This window comes from Aulonocara stuartgranti, assembly GCF_965226115.1.
Source record: "Aulonocara stuartgranti genome assembly, chromosome: 19".
Taxonomy (NCBI): Eukaryota; Metazoa; Chordata; class Actinopteri; order Cichliformes; family Cichlidae; genus Aulonocara; species Aulonocara stuartgranti.
The window spans coordinates 16,426,537-16,444,430 of record NC_138955.1 but is presented as its reverse complement, the minus strand read 5'-3'; the positions used below and the strand labels follow the sequence as shown (position 1 = coordinate 16,444,430).

The following is a 17,894-nucleotide window of genomic DNA, read 5'->3' as shown; positions in this document are numbered from 1 at the left end:
GTCTTTTTGGATCTTACAAAGCTTCAAACGACGTGTCGACTATTATATTAGTCGTCGACGATTTTGGTAGTCGGTGTAATCGACACACAGTTGTAGTCAATCATGTATACCAATGAGAAGTTAACAAACATTGGCCATGTCAAGATAAGAACCTTCATTTATAGAACCTTCAGCACCACTCACTTAAAAGATGGAAGTGAGTATATGTATAAATTTGACCCTGAATGGATTAGAAAAAAATCCAAAACACATTAAGCTTGTGCACCCAATTCTTGGTTTTTAAAGTCATTAAAGATGTGTGCTGTACAGTCATTACATGCTGGAAAAAGAACAGTTCAAAGAAATACTTAAAAATCCCCAAAATATCATGAAATATATGCCCATGATGAGTCTATGAAAACTTGTGACCACAATTGTATATGTGGAGTTTACAGGTTGTAGGGCTAACTTAAGTCAGCTAACTTGGGCTACATCCACGTTGGAAGCCATTTGCTCTGTGTTTGTAGTTTTGAAGCCTACGCCTGGTTGCTTGTGGACCTCCCCCTAGAGTTTGACTGATTAGGCATCCATCAAATGTAACAACCAGGTCACTCTTCAAACAGGAGTATCTTGCACTCACTGGTTGTCACTTCAATCGCTCGCCGGGAAGTTGATTTAAGTCAGTTTTGGATTGTGCCTACAACGTATAGTCAGTGGTTATTTCTCCTGCAGTCATGAATGTCATTCAAATTCCTGCTGCAAACTTCTTCCAGTTTAGACATAGCTTTAGTTAACAAGCTGCATTTATGTCATATAACTGCTAATGACCAGTTCAATAACTCTGGTTAGCTAAACCTGTTGGGTGGCTATACCCTTAACTCCAGTATCCAGGTGGAAAAATACTCTCTGTAGCACTTTCTTTATTGAGAGGCAAACTATGTACAGATGCAAAAAAACATGGAGTTCATGGCTCTTTCGAAGGCGGCCTCAAGTGGCCATTAGAGGAACTACAATTTTTGTCATGTGGCAATCAAAAAAATGTACCAGAAAATCCCCGAAGAGTACCAATGCTATAACTCTGGTACCTGTATATAAATGTAATAATATTTCCCTGCTTCTAATCTTTTAATTATACAAATATCATTAAGACTAATGTGAGTTAAACGTTAGCTTTCACGTTTTAGTGCCTTTTTAAAGGCTCCAGGCCTCATGTCTAATTATTAGTTGTATGAAAGAAGGGGGGGTCCCACCAAACTCCATTTAAAATTCAGCCATATTCTGAACTCACTCATACTTTTGAGTTCAGACACACCCCAAAAAATAATGTTGGTGATGGCTACACTCCTCACGCAAAAAACGGCTTTAATGTAGCCACAGATAATTTCAATACACCCCCCACTTCTCATTATTCTCAGCAGTCCTGGCCGATGCTACGTGGACACTGCTGCAACCCAAAAGTTGGTCTGCGGCTGGCTTAATAACAAGCTCCCGAGGTGCACATCAAAGGCTCGTGGACACAATGTTCTCAACATGTTCGTTTGCTGCTCCGCAAATTCTCGGCATGCATCAGCACTGAATAGCAAAGCAGCAAGCTAGCCGCTAACACTAGCCTGAATGTGCGAATCTCGACCGGCCCACAACAACTAAACAACACAGTGTGTAGCTGGATCAGCTAATCCGTTTAGCGTCCAGTTGAGTGCCGCTATAACTACAGCCTGGTTGTGAATGCCTTACCTTTAATCGTTTAAGTCTATATTCCTCCGAGTCCGCCATGTTTTAATTATGCTGCAGACGCCGCGCTTCGCACCCAGCCGCCTACCTCCTCTCGGGGTTATGGGTCATGTATGTATGCAGAGGATGCTGCAGTTCACCGAGGAAACGAGCGGACCGACAACAGACGCAGAGGAGTTCACTTCGTAGGGAAAAAACTTGTATATTAGGCTACTTTTAAAGTGAATCCAAAGACTACTACAGAAGAAACAAAAGTACTTTCATAGAAGAGATGTGGGTTAAGATTACCTTAATGACTAGATAAGCGTTCCCTTCTTTTTACTCCTGAAACTGTAAGCATCATAAATGTCAAGTAGCGCTGCGCAGCCTTTTCTTATAAGCACGTCTTGAACTTTAGTTTTTAATACTCAAACTCACACATCAAACACTTGCTTTTTAAAAAAGCAGTCTCCATGGCCAATTTTTGTATTGCTGCTATTTTGTGGTGATTACGGTAAACCCTGTTTGTAAGTGACTATGAAATACTGCATTTCTTACTGAAGATAAATGACAAGCGTTTGTTTCATCATTCCTACGCATCCTCCATATTCCTTTCCCCCAGTTTGGTAACACAGTGGATATTTATGTGCATGTGTCAGTATACTGTCAGGTGGGTGACAAATTAAAGAACCTGATCCTTACAGTGCAAATCAGCGCAGAGCTGTTTTGATTGATCACCTATTATTAATGGAGAATCACTCCCAGGATTACATAAACATGATGTGAATGATGTGCCACGGCCTTCAGTCTCCAGCTGTCAACCCAGTTTTACATTAATAAGGCTACGTTCACACTGCAGGCGAAAGCGCATCAAATCCGATTTTTTGACCCTATGCGACCCATATCCGATCATGCTATGACAGTGTGAACGGCGCAAATCCGATATTTTCAAATCCGATCTGGGTCACTTTCGTATGTGGTACTGAATCCGATACATATCCGATGTTTTAGAAAGCGACTGCTGTTTGAACGGTCAAGTCGCATTAAATCCGCCTTTTACGTCACCGACACAAGACTGAAGCCAATTATCAGCGCCAGAGAAGCGCCCGAGAAGACATCGCGAACACTTCCTGGCCATCCAGTGTAGATGTCAGTGAAACTGTTGGGAAGACAACGTAAACATTTTATTTGTACTGTATAATCTGCAGATTCTGACAGAAATCTACAGCTATCCTTTGAAGCACCGCTCCTCTCTTAAACGGCAATAAGGATCATTATTAGGTTATTTACATTATTATGTAAATAACAAAATAACTTAAAGCAAAAATTGGGAAACGTGAAGACCGAAGTCTTTATATTAAGGGCCATCGGTCAAACAATACTGTTGCTCTGGGTCTAAACAGAGCGCGTTGTGTGTGACATCTTCTTTTGCGCATGCGGGCCGCTTTGAGGGTTCACACTAGAGAGCGTTTGCTGTCACATTTTATTTGTAGTGTGAACGAGCAGACAAAAAAATCGGATTTGATCAAAAAATCGGAATTGAGCATTAAGACCTGCAGTGTGAACGTAGCCTAAGAGATTTTGTTAGAAAGCCCTTTCGACCACCATCATCAAAACACCAAAAATAAGGAGATATCTGTGGAGGAATGGCGTGAAATCACTCAGATAATTCTCCACAGACTTGGACAGTCAGTCCCCAAAGGAGGCTTATCTGGAGGTGCACACCTTACTATAACAGTTCTCTCCTTAAAGTTGCCCTCTGCAGTTCATCCTTTCAGAGGTTGCGTCTCCTGTCCGACAGGGTCGTGCTATTTAAATGTACGACCCTACCGTAAGTATTAGTGTGTTTGCGCAAAATATATATGTAAATATATATATTTACTGCAGTAAAAATAATAACGGTCCTTCCATCTGGTAAAGAACAGCTGAGATTGTGTAGGAGTGTGATATTTTAAAGTGTGGATGTGGAGTTGTACAGTCTAATAGCCACAAGTAGAAAAGATCTCATGATGCTGAGGAGATTCTTCAGCATCCTCCGCTCAGACACCTCTACCATCTCAGCAAGGCTGGACTGGGACAAAAAATCGGCCCGGGCATTTTGACTAGAGACCGGCCCACCAGGATAAAGATTGAAAATGTGACGTCATTCAGGGGTAAAACCGCAAAGGATTCTGGGAACTTGTGGCAAGAGGTACTAGCGCACGCAGGCTTTCAATTGAACTCAGTTACACAGCGATAAAAAGAAACCCAAAAAATGGCAAGTAGCTGTTGTATTATTAACTGCAATAGCCGGTCGCATGACAGCCACGGGAAGCCGACGGGTAAAGAGATCGTTTTTTTTTATCGGATTAAGTCGTTGAAGATAAAATTTTTAAGCCATGTTTCCGAAGTAAGAGCCGGATGGTCTGGATATACCAAATATAACGTCTCAGAACACTCCAGCTCACATGTTAGTCTGCTCCAAGCATTCCCACAAAGGTCAGAGTTTTGTAGTAGTTAATACGTCATTTTTCTTAACATAATTGGTGATATAGGTTACAAGCAAGTCTGAACAGAAATTGTCGCGCTATGCTCCTTTGTTTATTGTGTTTATTGTGCATAAATAGTGAATTGTCCTGACACAATATTGCGTTTCGCTTCTGTTATTACCATGGTACATTGACTTTTATTCACAGGATAAAACAGTTGTTTTGTATCACTGTCCAGTACGATTACAACATACAATATTATTGTCACTGCTACATTTCTGTAATGCTACCAGAAATTATTTCCACTACTAATTAATTACCGTTGAGCTCAAAGGTTATATTAATAAACGGTTAACGAATGTGTATCTATGAGACGATTTGTGAGACTGGTAAACTTACCTTTGTTCCTACGATGGTCTTTCGTTCTACACGGTGCATTTCAAGGTCCTGTACCCATCCGTCGGTAAACTGTACCTGGGCTTGTTGCAGTGACCTGAAGTTACTAAACTTCATGAGTGCATGCACTCACTCCAAGAACCGTATAATTATAAATATGAGCGTGGTGAAAGTTGGGCAGCACGCTAACGTCTTTTGTCCACTCTGTGTGCTCGTAAGGGTCTGACCCTTTCACTCCTTTGATTTTTTCCTCGTATCTTTTCTTTGTCCTTTCGTCGAGTCTGTCTTTGTACGGACCGGCATTGTTCTCCTTTTGTTTTTGTACATTCCTTTTTGTGCGTCAAAGAAAAAACAAGAAGGCATTGGAACCGGAGAATGAACGTTTTGCGGTGCTGCAAATGCTTGCATTTGATGCGGTACTTGGATTGTTTTGCCACGAGTTCCCGGCATGCAATGCGCGAAAATCACGTGATTGCTAAACAAGGGAGAGGGTGCATCCGGCCTCCTCGGCTGTAATTGGTCCAGCCCAGAGTCGATCATGACCAATTGGCCAATCCAACACCTTTCATTATATATACCCTTCCTAAAAAAAAAAAAAAAAAATCCAAAAAATCGCCAGCGGCCCACCGGGCAAATGCCCGGTATGCCCGATGGCCAGTCCAGCTATGCATCTCAGGTACCACTCTCAGAACTAAACCAGAACTTTCCTAATCGTTTTGTCTATGTGTACTTCTAGATTTCAACCTCCATCAGTGATACAGCCAACAACAGCAGAGCTGTCCAGAAATCTCTGTAGGTGGCACAAGTCTGATCTGTACCTTGAGTCTGAGGTGTAGTAGGTGAAGGGAAAAGGTGATTAGACAATTCTCAGTGGTGCTCCTGTGCTGTTCAGTATGTTGCCTGAGCCTACTGATGCAATCTTATTATACAAATGCATTTTTAAAGCGGTATTTATCAGGAAAACTAATAAATAAAATAACTGTAATAAATTAAATGAAAAAGAAAAGTGAGCAGAGAAAATGTTGTTTTCTGTAGCTATAACTCATGGCAAAGCCTGTAAACTTTGAAAGCATTTTAATAATTAGATCTAGCTTTTATGTCCTGGTAAGCCCCAATAAGTATCTAGAAGTTTTATTTAAAATTTTGATTTGATTATGATTTTCACTGTTGTTAATTTCTGTATTTTTAAAAGGCCAGTTCTACTATTGTTAATGTCTCGCTCACGTGGCTGTTGTCGGTAGTGTCAGGTGTCTCTTCTGTGAAGTAAATTGCGAGCAAAAAGACACGGACCAATTCTTTGTGAACACATGCTTGGTCAATAAACCTGATGCCGATTAAGAAAAATATTGTATAAAGTTCATGCGCATTTATTATAGCAGTTTCGGTATACATTGCATAGAAATATGTGAACTAGATCAGGCTCAATGCTGTCGTTTAATGGAGGTCTTCTCTGCTTGGCTGCACTTCTATGTGCGAACTTTCACCGGGGGTCAAATGGTGATCTGAACGTTTTCCGGAAGCCGTGCAGAGAGAGCTTCAGGTCGACGTTTGTTGTTGTTGTGGATTGCTTTGGATCCGCTCGCCAGCTGTCTGGGAGTAGGGTCAGCGGAGAAACGAGCAGGCTGAAGTCATTTTCCCCGTCGGATGAATGGCAGTCACGGCGGTGAGAGCGGCGGCAGCCGCGGGAGGTCCCGCGTCTTTGTCCCGCTTCAGGGGAGCGCTGGTCGCGGGTGTGCTAGGAGACTGTATCGGAGGAGAGTTTGAAGGGGCGGAGGAGGTTCCCATGGAGAGTGTGCTGCAGCACCTCAGCAGCCTGGACGACGAAACTAAAGGAACAAGTCAGTGAGAGGAGGAGGTGGTTTCATAACAAGCCCACTGCACCGTGAAGCAAAGCTGGCATGCAGAGTAGCTTAAAGGGATCAAAATGGTTTGAAACTACTAAAGAAAGAAAGAAAGAAAGGGAAAAAAAGATCACGTCTGAAACCGGCAGGGGTCTCTCCAAGGGGGGGATGGGGAGGCACTAGCCCCCCGAAATGAAAGTTGCTCTATAAGACACATTTGCTCTTACATTGTTTTACCATGTTTCCTGTATGATTATGGTTCATAAAATAAATCCAACCTATTCTGGCTAACTTGTCAACCAATCAGCATTCAACTGATAAATAGGTCATCTGTGTCTACCAATGTGCAGTTGGAATTTTGGAGGACTGCATGAGGGCATGTTTGGGGAAGCTGTCCATGTAGAAATCTGTATGGAAACTCGCATACCCAATACCGTAAAATATGCATAAGGTACCACCAGAAGCAAGAGCCATTTCCCGCAACCTTCTATAGAATAAGAAGTCTTTTGGAAACTCCAGGTATTGCCCCTGGTGGCTGTTAAATAGAGTGCAGGGTTAAGAATGGGTTAAGGTGTCTCTTTTTAGACATGGAACCTAATCTTTGTGCAGACAGATAGGTGGTTAACTGTCAATTGAATTATCTTGCTATCCTATCTGCTGCTTCACCATTTCATCTGTCATTACTGTGAAGATAAGGTGAAGAATGAGACTTTGAGATATTCCTCAAGCTTCTGAAACCAATAATGCATAGCTTAATTATAACAATTTTCACAAAAATCAGATCTGGACTGGCTGGGATGAGCTGGGAACAAACAAACTACAAAAATAATAATAAAAAAAAATTACAGGGTGTAAATTGTGCCGGCTAAATCTTCTTGTCCTTAGCGGGCGACCAGTGGCGGTGGTCTGCCGCGCAACCAGAATGCTGCTGTATGTAGGTGCCGCAGGTTCTCTTGCTTGACCAACGATTATCTTCCACGCTTTTTGATCTAAGGCGATGGTTCTTGCCTGCTCGAGGTCAAGTCGAAGGGCCTTCAAATCATCCTGGATTTGTTTCATCCATGTCTCTTTGGTGCATTTCGATGGGGCGGGTCAACCAGAGTAGGCCATGGGGGTAGCGGCTCGGCGGCTAAATAGTTACTTAAAAAAAAAACTTCAATGTTATACCGTGTAACATTCAGATGAATATGCTGCGGTTAGATTGGAAAAGAACACTTTAAATACCCCAGCTCCCTTCAGAAAAAGGCCTTAATGTTGGCAGACATGACTTTAAGTAATTAAATAATCTATATTTCCAGCAACAAGTGATATACACATTAATGAATCTATAATTATGATCCAGTAATATTAGATAATCAGGATCATGATGTCCACTGGATTATTTATCCTGCAGAAACTGGGGCTATTACTTTTTCTCATCATCTGTTTACAGGCACAAAAATCTTTACTACTTGATTAACGGGCTCAGCGAAGAGTGCTGAGTCCATCGACGTCTCTGCTCATCTCATCAGATCTCAGAACAAATGCTGTGTAAAGCCCCACTGATTGGGCCTTGTGATTCCTGTTTAGGCTGTTGATTGTCTCTTTAGGGAAGGAAGTGAGATGAGACCATGTTTTGCATTAAGGTATTCTCCTCAGTTTTTTTGTTGTAGTCAGGATTCTTTGAGAAAGTAGCAAAAATACATCCACACTGTATTTCTATAAATATGCTTGGTTATAGTTCATTTAAATCTTATATGAGTAACAGGGTAAATGAGTAAATTAAACTATTAATTTTTCCTGTGTAAACAATCACCATCTGTAGATATGTTCATTTTATTATCCGCAAATTATATTGGTGTCTTTGTTGGCTAAGGATTCCAGCCAGTCCACTAGATTAGGCGATAAAGTGATTACAATTTCAGGATGATTAAATTGGTGTTAGCTATTTATTTCCAGTGCGGAATTACTGTTATTATTTGTTAAAATGTGTGTATTTATGTTTTTGTGTTTTAGGTATCCTTGAATACAGTGATGACACAGCCATGGCACGCTGTGTGGCTCAGTCTCTACTCACCAGGACTGGCTTTGATGAGCACGACATGGCTCGCAGGTAGAGGAATCATCATCATCTTTATCTAAAATAAGCCTAAAATCACTTCACCATCATCTTCTTCCTTCCTTCTCCTGCATTAAGCCAACTTGCCTCTGATTGGTTGTTCCTTGTAAACCAGGGGTAGGCAACGCCAGGCCTCGACACCTGGTATCCTGCAGGTTTTAGATCTCACCCTGGGTCAACACACCTGAATCCAATGATTAGTTGATTACCAGGCCTCTGGAGAACTTTGAGAAATGTTGAGGAGGTAATTTAGCTATTTAAATCAGCTGTGTTGGATCAAGGATGCATCTAAAACCTGTAGGACACCGGCTCTCGAGGCCTGGAGTTCCCTACCCCTGTTGTAAACAAAAGGTTTAAACAGCAGAAGGGTGGGTCTTCTGTGTACACAGCCAAGAGTAGAAAAATAGTCTCACAGGCGTTATTTGTATTGCAACAAATTAATTTTTGGAAACTTTGCACATGTTTAATGTGAGGCTCCACATTTGGAGCAGTGTGTATATATGATAGAAAATAAGGAAAAGGATTTAAGGAGTTAAATATGGATCCAAAGGCTCTTTGGGTAAGCTGATGATGGTTCCTACCTCGGTGACTCACCATTTTTAGGTTTGCAAAGGAGTACAGTGCATCCCCACATCGTGGTTATGGTGCTGGAGTGATCCAGGTGTTGAAGAAGCTCTCATCCCCCCAGTTAAATGACGTGTATCAGCCAGCGAGGGACCAGTTTAACGGTCGGGGCTCCTTTGGAAATGGAGGGGCCATGAGAGCAGCTCCCTTTGCCCTGGCCTTTCCGGACTTGTCTGATGTTAAAGGGGTGAGCAGGGGTCTTTTGAATGTTGAGTTTTCTCTCTCCAATGGATCGGATAGAAACAACATCTTTAAATTTGCTCTTTTTCTCTGCAGTTTGCCCATCTGGGCGCCATGCTGACGCACTCCTGCTCGCTGGGTTATAATGGGGCGGTGCTGCAAGCGTTAGCTGTGCACCTGTCTCTGCAGGGGGCACTGGACTTGCCTCACCAGTTCATCAGCAGGCTAATTAAAGAGATGGAGGAAGTGGAAGGTGATGAGACTGCACGCAATGATGCAAGAATGTGAGTAGACTGGTCAGAGGCAGCGAAAGCAAACAGGGTTTTTCCTCCAAAGGAAAACATTGTAGTTTTTCTGTAACTTATGTTTTTTATTTGAGGTTTTATTCCCTGAAGCATAATAGACATTTATCTTACAAGTCTTTGTCATACAAGGTAACTCAGACTCAATTACTTTTTAAATTAAACTTTCACATCAAAAGGCTAATTCTGAGTCAGAAAAAACAACCGTAGGAGGGATTTATGTCTTTCAAAATGTGTTTTTAAAGGTTGAAACATCCCTTTTCATGCTGTGTGAGATGTATATATTTTTAATGTATGCTTTTGCAGTTTAAAAGAAGCAGAGAAGCCATTCTGTGAACGTCTCCACCGAATCAGAGACCTGATGGACAGGAGCAAAGTTAGCATAGAGGAAGTCATCTCTGAACTGGGTCAGTATGATTATTTATCGCTGATGAGGAGGGGTATGTGATCGAGTTTGTTTGTTTTCAGGATTACGGAAATGTTTATTTAAAGAATTCCATAAGAAAGGTTTATTGACAGATTTTGGGTTTGATCTAAAATTAGAGGTGACTTTAAGAGTCAATCTGAATCTGGATCTGGGTTTTTTTAGGAAGTGTACATGCAAAATTACATTTAGATTCATGAAGCCTGCCCAGTTTTGTTCATACCACCGTGCCCCTGTTACAGAATCAGTCATTCAAAACCACCACTCTGACTATTACTGCCATCTGCCACGCCCACAGTGAGACTGCGTTGGGAGCTGAATATCAGAGGGGGAGCAAAATTTAATACAGAGGGGTTATTACCAACTTGGTTGAATAAGCCATCATCAAATAAACACTGTAAAGACAAAGAACATGATAAAAAAAAACCCCACCATTACTATATATTTTTAAAATTTTAGATATATTTCTCCTGATTTATTCTAAGTAAATTTCCCCATCTTATTTATCTTTTAGTATATGAGGAAGTATTAATGGGGGTTAGGGAGCAAGCCACATGTGCAATAAGGCCCCGATCCACTTCCTTTTTTACATGACATTTCCTGTTTCTCTTGACTGCCACCACAAAAACACGCCCCTCTCTTTGTGACTTTTACCAGGTAATGGCATTGCAGCTCTTCACTCCGTCCCCACTGCAATTTTCTGTGTGCTCCACTGCCTGCAACCCCGGGAATGTCTCCCAGAGAGCTACGGCGGCGTGGAGAGGACGATAGCGTACAGCCTGGCGCTGGGAGGGGACACTGATACCATAGCCTGCATGGCTGGGGCCATCGCGGGGGCCCACTACGGCATCGAGACCGTCCCTCAGTCCTGGATAAGGTGCTGTGAGGGGGTGGAGGATGCAGACCAGTATGCAGAGAGGCTTTACAAGCTGTACCACCAGTCACCACTGGGGGGCAAAGGCGAGACAGGCGAGCAGAGTGGCGAAAACAGGTCAACTGCTGCTAATGGCACAGAGAAGAAAACTGGAGTAGAGTGATGGATCAGTCAGATTGTCATTAAAAGACTTTCACACACATAAAGAACGCGTAAAAAAGACTTTAAATTTTGTTTTGTTTGGAAAAGCTTTTTTTTTTTGGATCTTAATGGTATTAAATAATTTAAGCTTTGAGGAAGAAAGTGATTTTTCCAAACTGTCAACATGAAATTTATTAAGTATCTGAAAATTAGAGCTGAAGAAAATTTCCAGTCTTAATTTTGAGAATGTGGCTTTTACACAAACTGCCAAACTTCTCTGAACGCCAATCCAAAAGTGGTCTAAATATGAATAAACAGCATATTCATACACGCTCTCTTTTCCTTGCTTTCCCCTGATTTATGTCCTGTCTCGTGAAAGTTGCACTATAAATTGACAATGTCTTGTTTTAGCAATTTGGTGAAAAATATTTAATAAACTTTTTATTTTCTTTTTAATTCACACATCTGTACGAGTGTTCTCAGACCCAAAAAGCACATCTACTTCATGAAGATCTGCTCCATTCAGATGCTTTTGTGATGCTTATTCACGCAAACTTGTAGCGAGTACAGACGAATACAAACAGAATCTGAATATTGCAAGAAATCAGGAAATGTCAGGAGCACTAAGTTCGCTGATATGTTTGAAATACTTTATTTTTTTGTTGATTATAAAGTGACAGCAAGGTATGACTGACATGCAGTAAATGGCAGAGCTGTAAGGTCCCCTGCAATGCTGAATTATAGCGTGTTTTAGTGTTTATTGTATTAAAAAAAGATAATCAATGTTTTTCAATGACAAATATGGATTTGTGTCCCCCTGTAAATCTTAATGAATTTTGAACTTAAACATCTTGCAAACGATCTTTTACAATGAGCTTAAATGAAAGTTGTGAATTTACAATAACATCAATTTAAAAATGCAAGTAAAACACTTTAAATGCACCTTTAAATAAAACAGCAACACTGCATTATCAGATGTAATTTAACATGCAAGGATAATTCATGGAAAAAGGCTTATTTTATTGGTAGCTTTCAGTTATCTGCATGTTATCCATGTGTGTTCAGTAGAAATTACAGGTTTTTGTCTGCAGGGGCGACCTCTAAGAAGAGCTGCAAGAACACTGTTAACTTGTCCAGCACTCTTGGGCAGAGCTTGTAATGGATGAAGGGTATGTAGACTACAATGCCACTTGAGATAAATAAAACCACGTAGAGGTACTCAATCTGAGGATTGTCTATGATGGGTGCCAGCACGAGGAATATCGCTGCAATGAGGACCAGTATAGGAATTACAATGGGAACCTGTGGGGAGAGGAATAACCAGGCGTGAGGACAAGATGTTATTGTCATGTAATGTGAAAACAATGATGACACTAACCTTGTACGACCTTGGGAGGTCCTTCTTCTTGATTTTGAGATAGATGAGCCCAGACAGGACAATGGCATAGAAAAACCAGGCACTAAAACTGAAAACGGCAGAGGAAGAGAAATGAAAGACAAACAAAAAAAGCAATGTGTGCTAAAAAAAAAAAAAAACCCCAAACAAAGTAGAAATGGAGCAGAAACAGAGTCAGCCTTCACCTGAAGTAGTTGACGATACTCTGAAAGTCTCCAGGAATCAGCACCACCAGAGAGATTATTGTGGTGAAGATCAGCGCCGGAGATGGAGTCAGTCTGTGGACGTGGGCCATGGACAGAATATCTGGCTGCAAAACCAGCACTGGTCTGTGTAAAAATCTGTACGTAGCTTTATTTTAAACAGGTGTGTGTGTTCTTATAAGACAGAGAGACTGTTACCATGTGTCCTTCCCGGGCAGCAACAAAGCACACACGGCTGCCGCTGAAGAACGTCCCGTTTAGAGAACCGAAAGCTGACAAGGCTGCGGCCACAGACATGACCCAGCCCCAGCTGCCCAGCACCTTATTCCTGCATGAAAACCGTTTGTATTATAAAAAATCTTGTAGTGCATATCAATCAACCCTTTTCTATATACATTTCAGTAATTTAACAAATTAAATCAAAAACATCTTCTGTGGACATATTTAGGAATAAACCTTTTGGACAGGATGTGATGTCACCTCAATGTAATATTTGTCTTGAAAGGTGTTGAATGGGGCCTTTGCTGGTGTGACCAGGTTTAACACTACAAACATCTGTTCTGAGGCCCCTTCTGCCTATATAACAATAATATTAATAATAATGATGATAATACATTAGATTGTAAAGCGCCTTTCAAGAAACCCAAGGACGCTTTACAAAACAGAATAAATAAAAAAGGCTTAGAGATCGAAGGTTTTATTGAAGAGGTGAATTTTGAGAAGTTTCTTGAAGGACTCCAGTGACGGGTTGTTGAGAAGTTCATATGGGAGAGAGTTCCAAAATGACACCCAGATTGCAAACGTTGAAGGAAGGCCAGATGAGGAAACCATCTATATCAGGGGTAGGCAACTCCAGGCCTCGCGTGCCTGTGTCCTGCAGGTTTTAGATCTCACCCTGGGTCAGCACACCTGAATCAAATGATTAGTTGATTACCAGGCCTCTGGAGAACTTCAAGACATGTTTAGGAGGTAATGTAGCCATTTAAATCAGTTGTGCTGGGTCAAGGACAAATTTAAAACCTGCAGGAAACTGGCACGCGAGGCCTGCAGTTGCCTACCCCTGGTCTATATCAATAAGTAGATGGCCAGTCTTCTGGAGTAGGGCTTTAGGGGCCTCAACCAAGACCTCTGCGTTATTACTGTTGAGCTTGAGTAGGTTAATTGACATCCATATTTCTATTTCATGCAGACGGTTGAGAAGTGATCGTGGGGGAGCAGGGTAGAGGGTTTAGTACAGAGATAAAGTTGTGTATCATCAGCATAGGAATGGAAGCAGAGACCATGGCGGTGGATGATCTGACCAAGGAGGAACATAGAGACGGTGAAGAGAAGGGGTCCAATATCTCTTGGTATTTGTGTGACACCAGAAGTGAGCACCTAACTGTAGTGATGCTCTTTGCTGCCATTCCTTCTATGTTTGAAGTGTTTGGAGGCGACTCTTAAGTAATTTTCCTTACAGTGGATTGATGAGTCTTGCGAGAAATCACATCAACTGTGTAAGATAAGTTTCATAATTACTTGCACAGTGGGCAGATTTAAATTGCCTATTAATCACCTATTAATCCCACTGGATGATTTAATCTCTGGTATCAACATGGCAGGGAGCTAAAATGCTAATACAGAGGATTCAAAATGGAGACAGGATTGCAACATCCATCTTTAAATACAGTTTGTATTTTCAACTTACAAAAGCCCCATTTGTTTGACCATCAGTAATTTTAATGCACATATCAAATGATTGTACAGAGAAGAGGATTTCTTCAGGTTTGCTTCCTGTTCTATGGGAGAAGTAATAAAAAAAAAAAAAGATCTTATCAGGTTGAGAACAGGTGTTGTCTTACCCCCAGGTAACTGCTACCGCGCTTGAGGACACGAGCTCTTTAGGCGTCATTACTGCCAGATAGCTCACATTCACCAGCAGGTACAAAGTAGTCACAAGAGAAATGGCTATCAGCACCGCCCGAGGAAGATTCACCTGTACAAAAAAAAGATATGACATGAAATAAAATGTCATGACATGACATGGTTGTAAAGTTTGGCTAAACCTTGATTACACATATTAACAAAGCAGTCTCTCATGACAAAACAAAGCCTCATTGAATATTTACTTTTTTAATACTTTGCCAAACCGTGGGGGGAAATGCTCCCCAAGCAACACCAAGCACCAAGTTTCATGCAGTCAGGACAAGCTGGAACTGCAATTACAACAATCCTAACAATGCCAACTCGTGTACCTCTTTAGTCACCTCAGACACTTTAAACACTGATTTAAGCATTGTAGGGGTATATGTTGGTACAAAGTCAATGAATTACCTGAAACACAAATTCAGAGTTTAGGGGGGAAAAAGGTAAGTGGTCATTTTTCTCAGGATAGCAGCAAGAAAACAATCATATTTCCCAGCAGAATCTTTATCAAAGATTATAAGCTGTATTTTAAAAAATTTAGAATTTAGTCTGCTTGTCCAGAGTTGGTTTTTTCTTAGGTTTCACATTAACAATGAGTTATTTTAGGTTCTGCTCTATAAAACACAGTTGGAGAAACGAAAAATTCAAAATGGAAATGAAAAATTCAAAATAGAGACTATTTTGAATATTTCCAGTCTCCTGGAAATGTCCCTGCAAGCCAAGTTGATTCTTCTGGTGTCCTCAATTCTTTCTCTGGTGTTTGTTCATATTATGTATACTTGTGTCTGGATCTACGTGACCTACATGAAGATTAAAAAAAAACCCTGTACTTTCAGTAAAAGATTAGACAGGGCCTCATCTGAGTGAAGAAAGTAACAGAGTATCTGCATAACAATGTTATCAGAGGAAGGACGTGACTTGACCTGGTTCTCCCTTGTGCCAGATTAAGCAGTCCAACAGAATAACATAAAACTAAGTTGAATATTTACTTTCTTTAATACTTTGCTAAACCATTTAGTTGTATGGATGTAAGTCCCAAAAAAATGAATTTTGGAGCTGAATCTGAATGATGGAAGTGAAACTGAAATTATTCGAGAGCTACACTTTTAAAGGATAAAATACAGTTTCAAAGTAAATGAATTCATTTTCAAAATATAAAATTCAATTTCAATTTAGTGACGATAATTTTCAAAACTGTACATTGAATTTCAAATTAGACTGATTCAAATTCAGTTTTAAAAAGCATTTATTCAAGTTACAATTCAGGTTCAGTTTCTGATGGCACAAAGTTCTGCCCATACTCTTCTTTTAATTAAATTGGACTCCAGTATGATACAATAGAAAAGAACACCAAGCACCAAGCTGCAAAAAGCAGTCAGTGGAAATGGGTTAATTATTATGAACCGGCGTGAACAAAAAGGGACGATCACACTGAAGTTTCAGTCATTTAAGATAAGGATAAATTAAGTTTGTCATAAGTTGAGAAATTCTTTAAAAATATTAAATTCCTATTTAAACAGTAATATTATTATATAAAATGCTGTAAGGAGCTGCAACTAAAAACAAAGTATATGTTCTGGAAAAGCTGGAGATACAGAAAAATGTTGGTCAAAATGCTTCTTGTTGTCAAAATATATTCTGATACTTGATCCTCATATATTATATTCACCAAACATCTTTATATACAGTCTTTGAGATCTAGGAGTCACACCTCATTGGAGTTAGGACTGAAATGATAGCAAAGCAAACATACTCTACTCTCGTGTACATTTATTATCGCCATACAACACCTCAGACACTTTGATCACTGATTTACAGAGTGTTATATACATCCTGTGACAAAGTCAATAAATTACCTGAGGTACAAATTCAGAGTTAAGGAAGAAAATATAGCAGCATATAGGCATCTTTTGCACTAATGCATCAAATCATTCTTGACAGGTTTTAAGCTGTATTTAAAAAAAAATTAGCATGAATAAATGCTACTATTTCAGGTCATTTCTGACCCTTTCAGCCTCACCTCTGGTTTGTTCAGCTCCTCAGTCACATAGTTTAAGTTGTACCAGCCAGCGTAAGACCAGAGGCCTTGATAGAAAGCCATTCCCAGAGTGCCCACAGAATACTCTGTGCCTTGAAAAGCATTCTCAACATTAAAATTTTCCTCGATCACAGTGCTGCTCTGTATGACTTTCACTAGCCCTCCAATTACAATGAAAGTGAGTGAAAACACTTTGGCCACCAAGAAGATCACCTGCACTCTCAGAGCAAATCGGACATTCAGGATGTTGGTAATGGCAACTACCAGAATACTAAAAGCTGCAAAGCATTTCACAGCCAGCTGAGGAGGTGGGCAGCCTGGGTAAAAGGGAGCCATGGCATACTGTGCAATGCCCATTGCCATTGCTGCAATGCCGAAAGGTTTTACAAGCAGGATGAAAGTGATTGCTGCAAAGAAGGCTGGGAATGAACCATAGATCCTCAGGATGTAAGTAAATTCCCCACCGGATTCAGGAATAATGGTCCCAAGCTCAGTGTAGGAGAGAGCTGCAAGCAAAGCTACAACACCTGAAAAAAACCAGATTAACATGCTGGCCCCAGGACTTCCCACATACGCCAGGACATACTGTGGGGACATGAAGATACCAGATCCAATCATGGTTCCAGAAACTATTGCTACTCCACCAATCAATCCAATTTCCCTCTTCAGTTGCAGGCCTTCGTTTTTTGGGGTTTTGTCCACCATGTTGAGAGAGAGCAGGGAGCACAAAACGACACGTCTACAGAGCAGACTGAGAAAGATCACAAAGAATTCAGATGCTACAAACTGCGTAGAAAAAACTTTCAGTGTTATCAAGGGATTGTAAAACCTAGTCGTTACCCTCATTTAAATATTAACTCTACCTTTTTTTTTTTTTTGCTCTATAGCAAAAGTGCTAACCACTGAACCAAAGGGCCAACAGGCTTGGGTTATCATATCTAAAAGTAATATCAGTTTTCTTGTTACTTTGTCCAGTCCACTCATCACTCATAACAAGATAAATTATATACAATCCTGACTAAAAAGCCAAAGTCTTGGATCGATTTGTCTCCTTTTTTTGTATAATATTAAACACAAACAGTAAATGTTCAAATTCTGACTTTTTTGATGTCTTAAGAACATTTTACCTGTCATCCCTGAGGCTTCTAACGTTCTAAAAACAAAAGGTGAAGAGTTCCAGGTATTTAAACCACAGTTGTTGATCTACTATTAATCATGTGTGTCATCACATGAACCATATTGTTAAAAAAAAGTACCAGTTTTTGAAGCTCTTAAGACTACCATGACTTAGATTACTGCAAACCCACGCAGACTT

General features: G+C 40.5%; 3 protein-coding genes across 9 annotated transcripts in view; 1 reads left to right on the top strand and 2 right to left on the bottom strand.

The window, feature by feature from the left end:
• LOC309696049 (zinc finger MYM-type protein 4-like) overlaps positions 1-5,059 on the bottom strand; it is a 30,573-nt gene extending 25,514 nt beyond the window's left edge. Inside the window, exon 1 of one of the 2 annotated variants that reach the window (XM_082517116.1) lies at positions 4,557-5,059. In XM_082517116.1, coding sequence (XP_082373242.1) covers positions 4,557-4,670 — 114 coding nt within the window. In that variant the 5' untranslated portion in view covers positions 4,671-5,059. Of the gene's footprint in view, positions 1-1,713; positions 1,994-4,556 lie in introns of those variants that run through there. The other variant, XM_082517117.1, reaches the window with a different exon arrangement.
• A 938-nt stretch (positions 5,060-5,997) lies between these two features.
• On the top strand, positions 5,998-11,497 carry adprs (ADP-ribosylserine hydrolase). Its single transcript, XM_082517149.1, has 6 exons — positions 5,998-6,391; positions 8,390-8,486; positions 9,096-9,303; positions 9,393-9,580; positions 9,905-10,005; positions 10,680-11,497. The coding sequence occupies exons 1-6, from the start codon at positions 6,202-6,204 to the stop codon at positions 11,057-11,059; spliced, it is 1,164 nt and encodes a 387-aa protein (XP_082373275.1). The 5' UTR covers positions 5,998-6,201; the 3' UTR covers positions 11,060-11,497.
• A 180-nt stretch (positions 11,498-11,677) lies between these two features.
• LOC309696056 (b(0,+)-type amino acid transporter 1-like) overlaps positions 11,678-17,894 on the bottom strand; it is a 30,348-nt gene continuing 24,131 nt past the window's right edge. For 5 of the 6 annotated variants that reach the window (XM_082517135.1, XM_082517137.1, XM_082517138.1 and 2 more), the window contains exons 2-6: positions 14,478-14,611; positions 12,835-12,964; positions 12,619-12,743; positions 12,416-12,503; positions 11,678-12,339 (exon numbers count right to left, since the gene is read on the bottom strand). In XM_082517135.1, coding sequence (XP_082373261.1) covers positions 12,109-12,339; positions 12,416-12,503; positions 12,619-12,743; positions 12,835-12,964; positions 14,478-14,611 — 708 coding nt within the window. In that variant the 3' untranslated portion in view covers positions 11,678-12,108. Of the gene's footprint in view, positions 12,340-12,415; positions 12,504-12,618; positions 12,744-12,834; positions 12,965-14,477; positions 14,612-16,561; positions 17,891-17,894 lie in introns of those variants that run through there. The other variant, XM_082517133.1, reaches the window with a different exon arrangement.

Coding starts and splice junctions, on each gene's coding strand:
- adprs (XM_082517149.1), top strand. CDS start 6,202: ATGGCAGTCACGGCGGTGAGAGCGGCGGCAGCCGCGGGAGGTCCCGCG. Junction 6,392..8,389: donor CGACGAAACTAAAGGAACAA/GTCAGTGAGAGG, acceptor TTTGTGTTTTAG/GTATCCTTGAATACAGTGAT. Junction 9,581..9,904: donor GCACGCAATGATGCAAGAAT/GTGAGTAGACTG, acceptor ATGCTTTTGCAG/TTTAAAAGAAGCAGAGAAGC.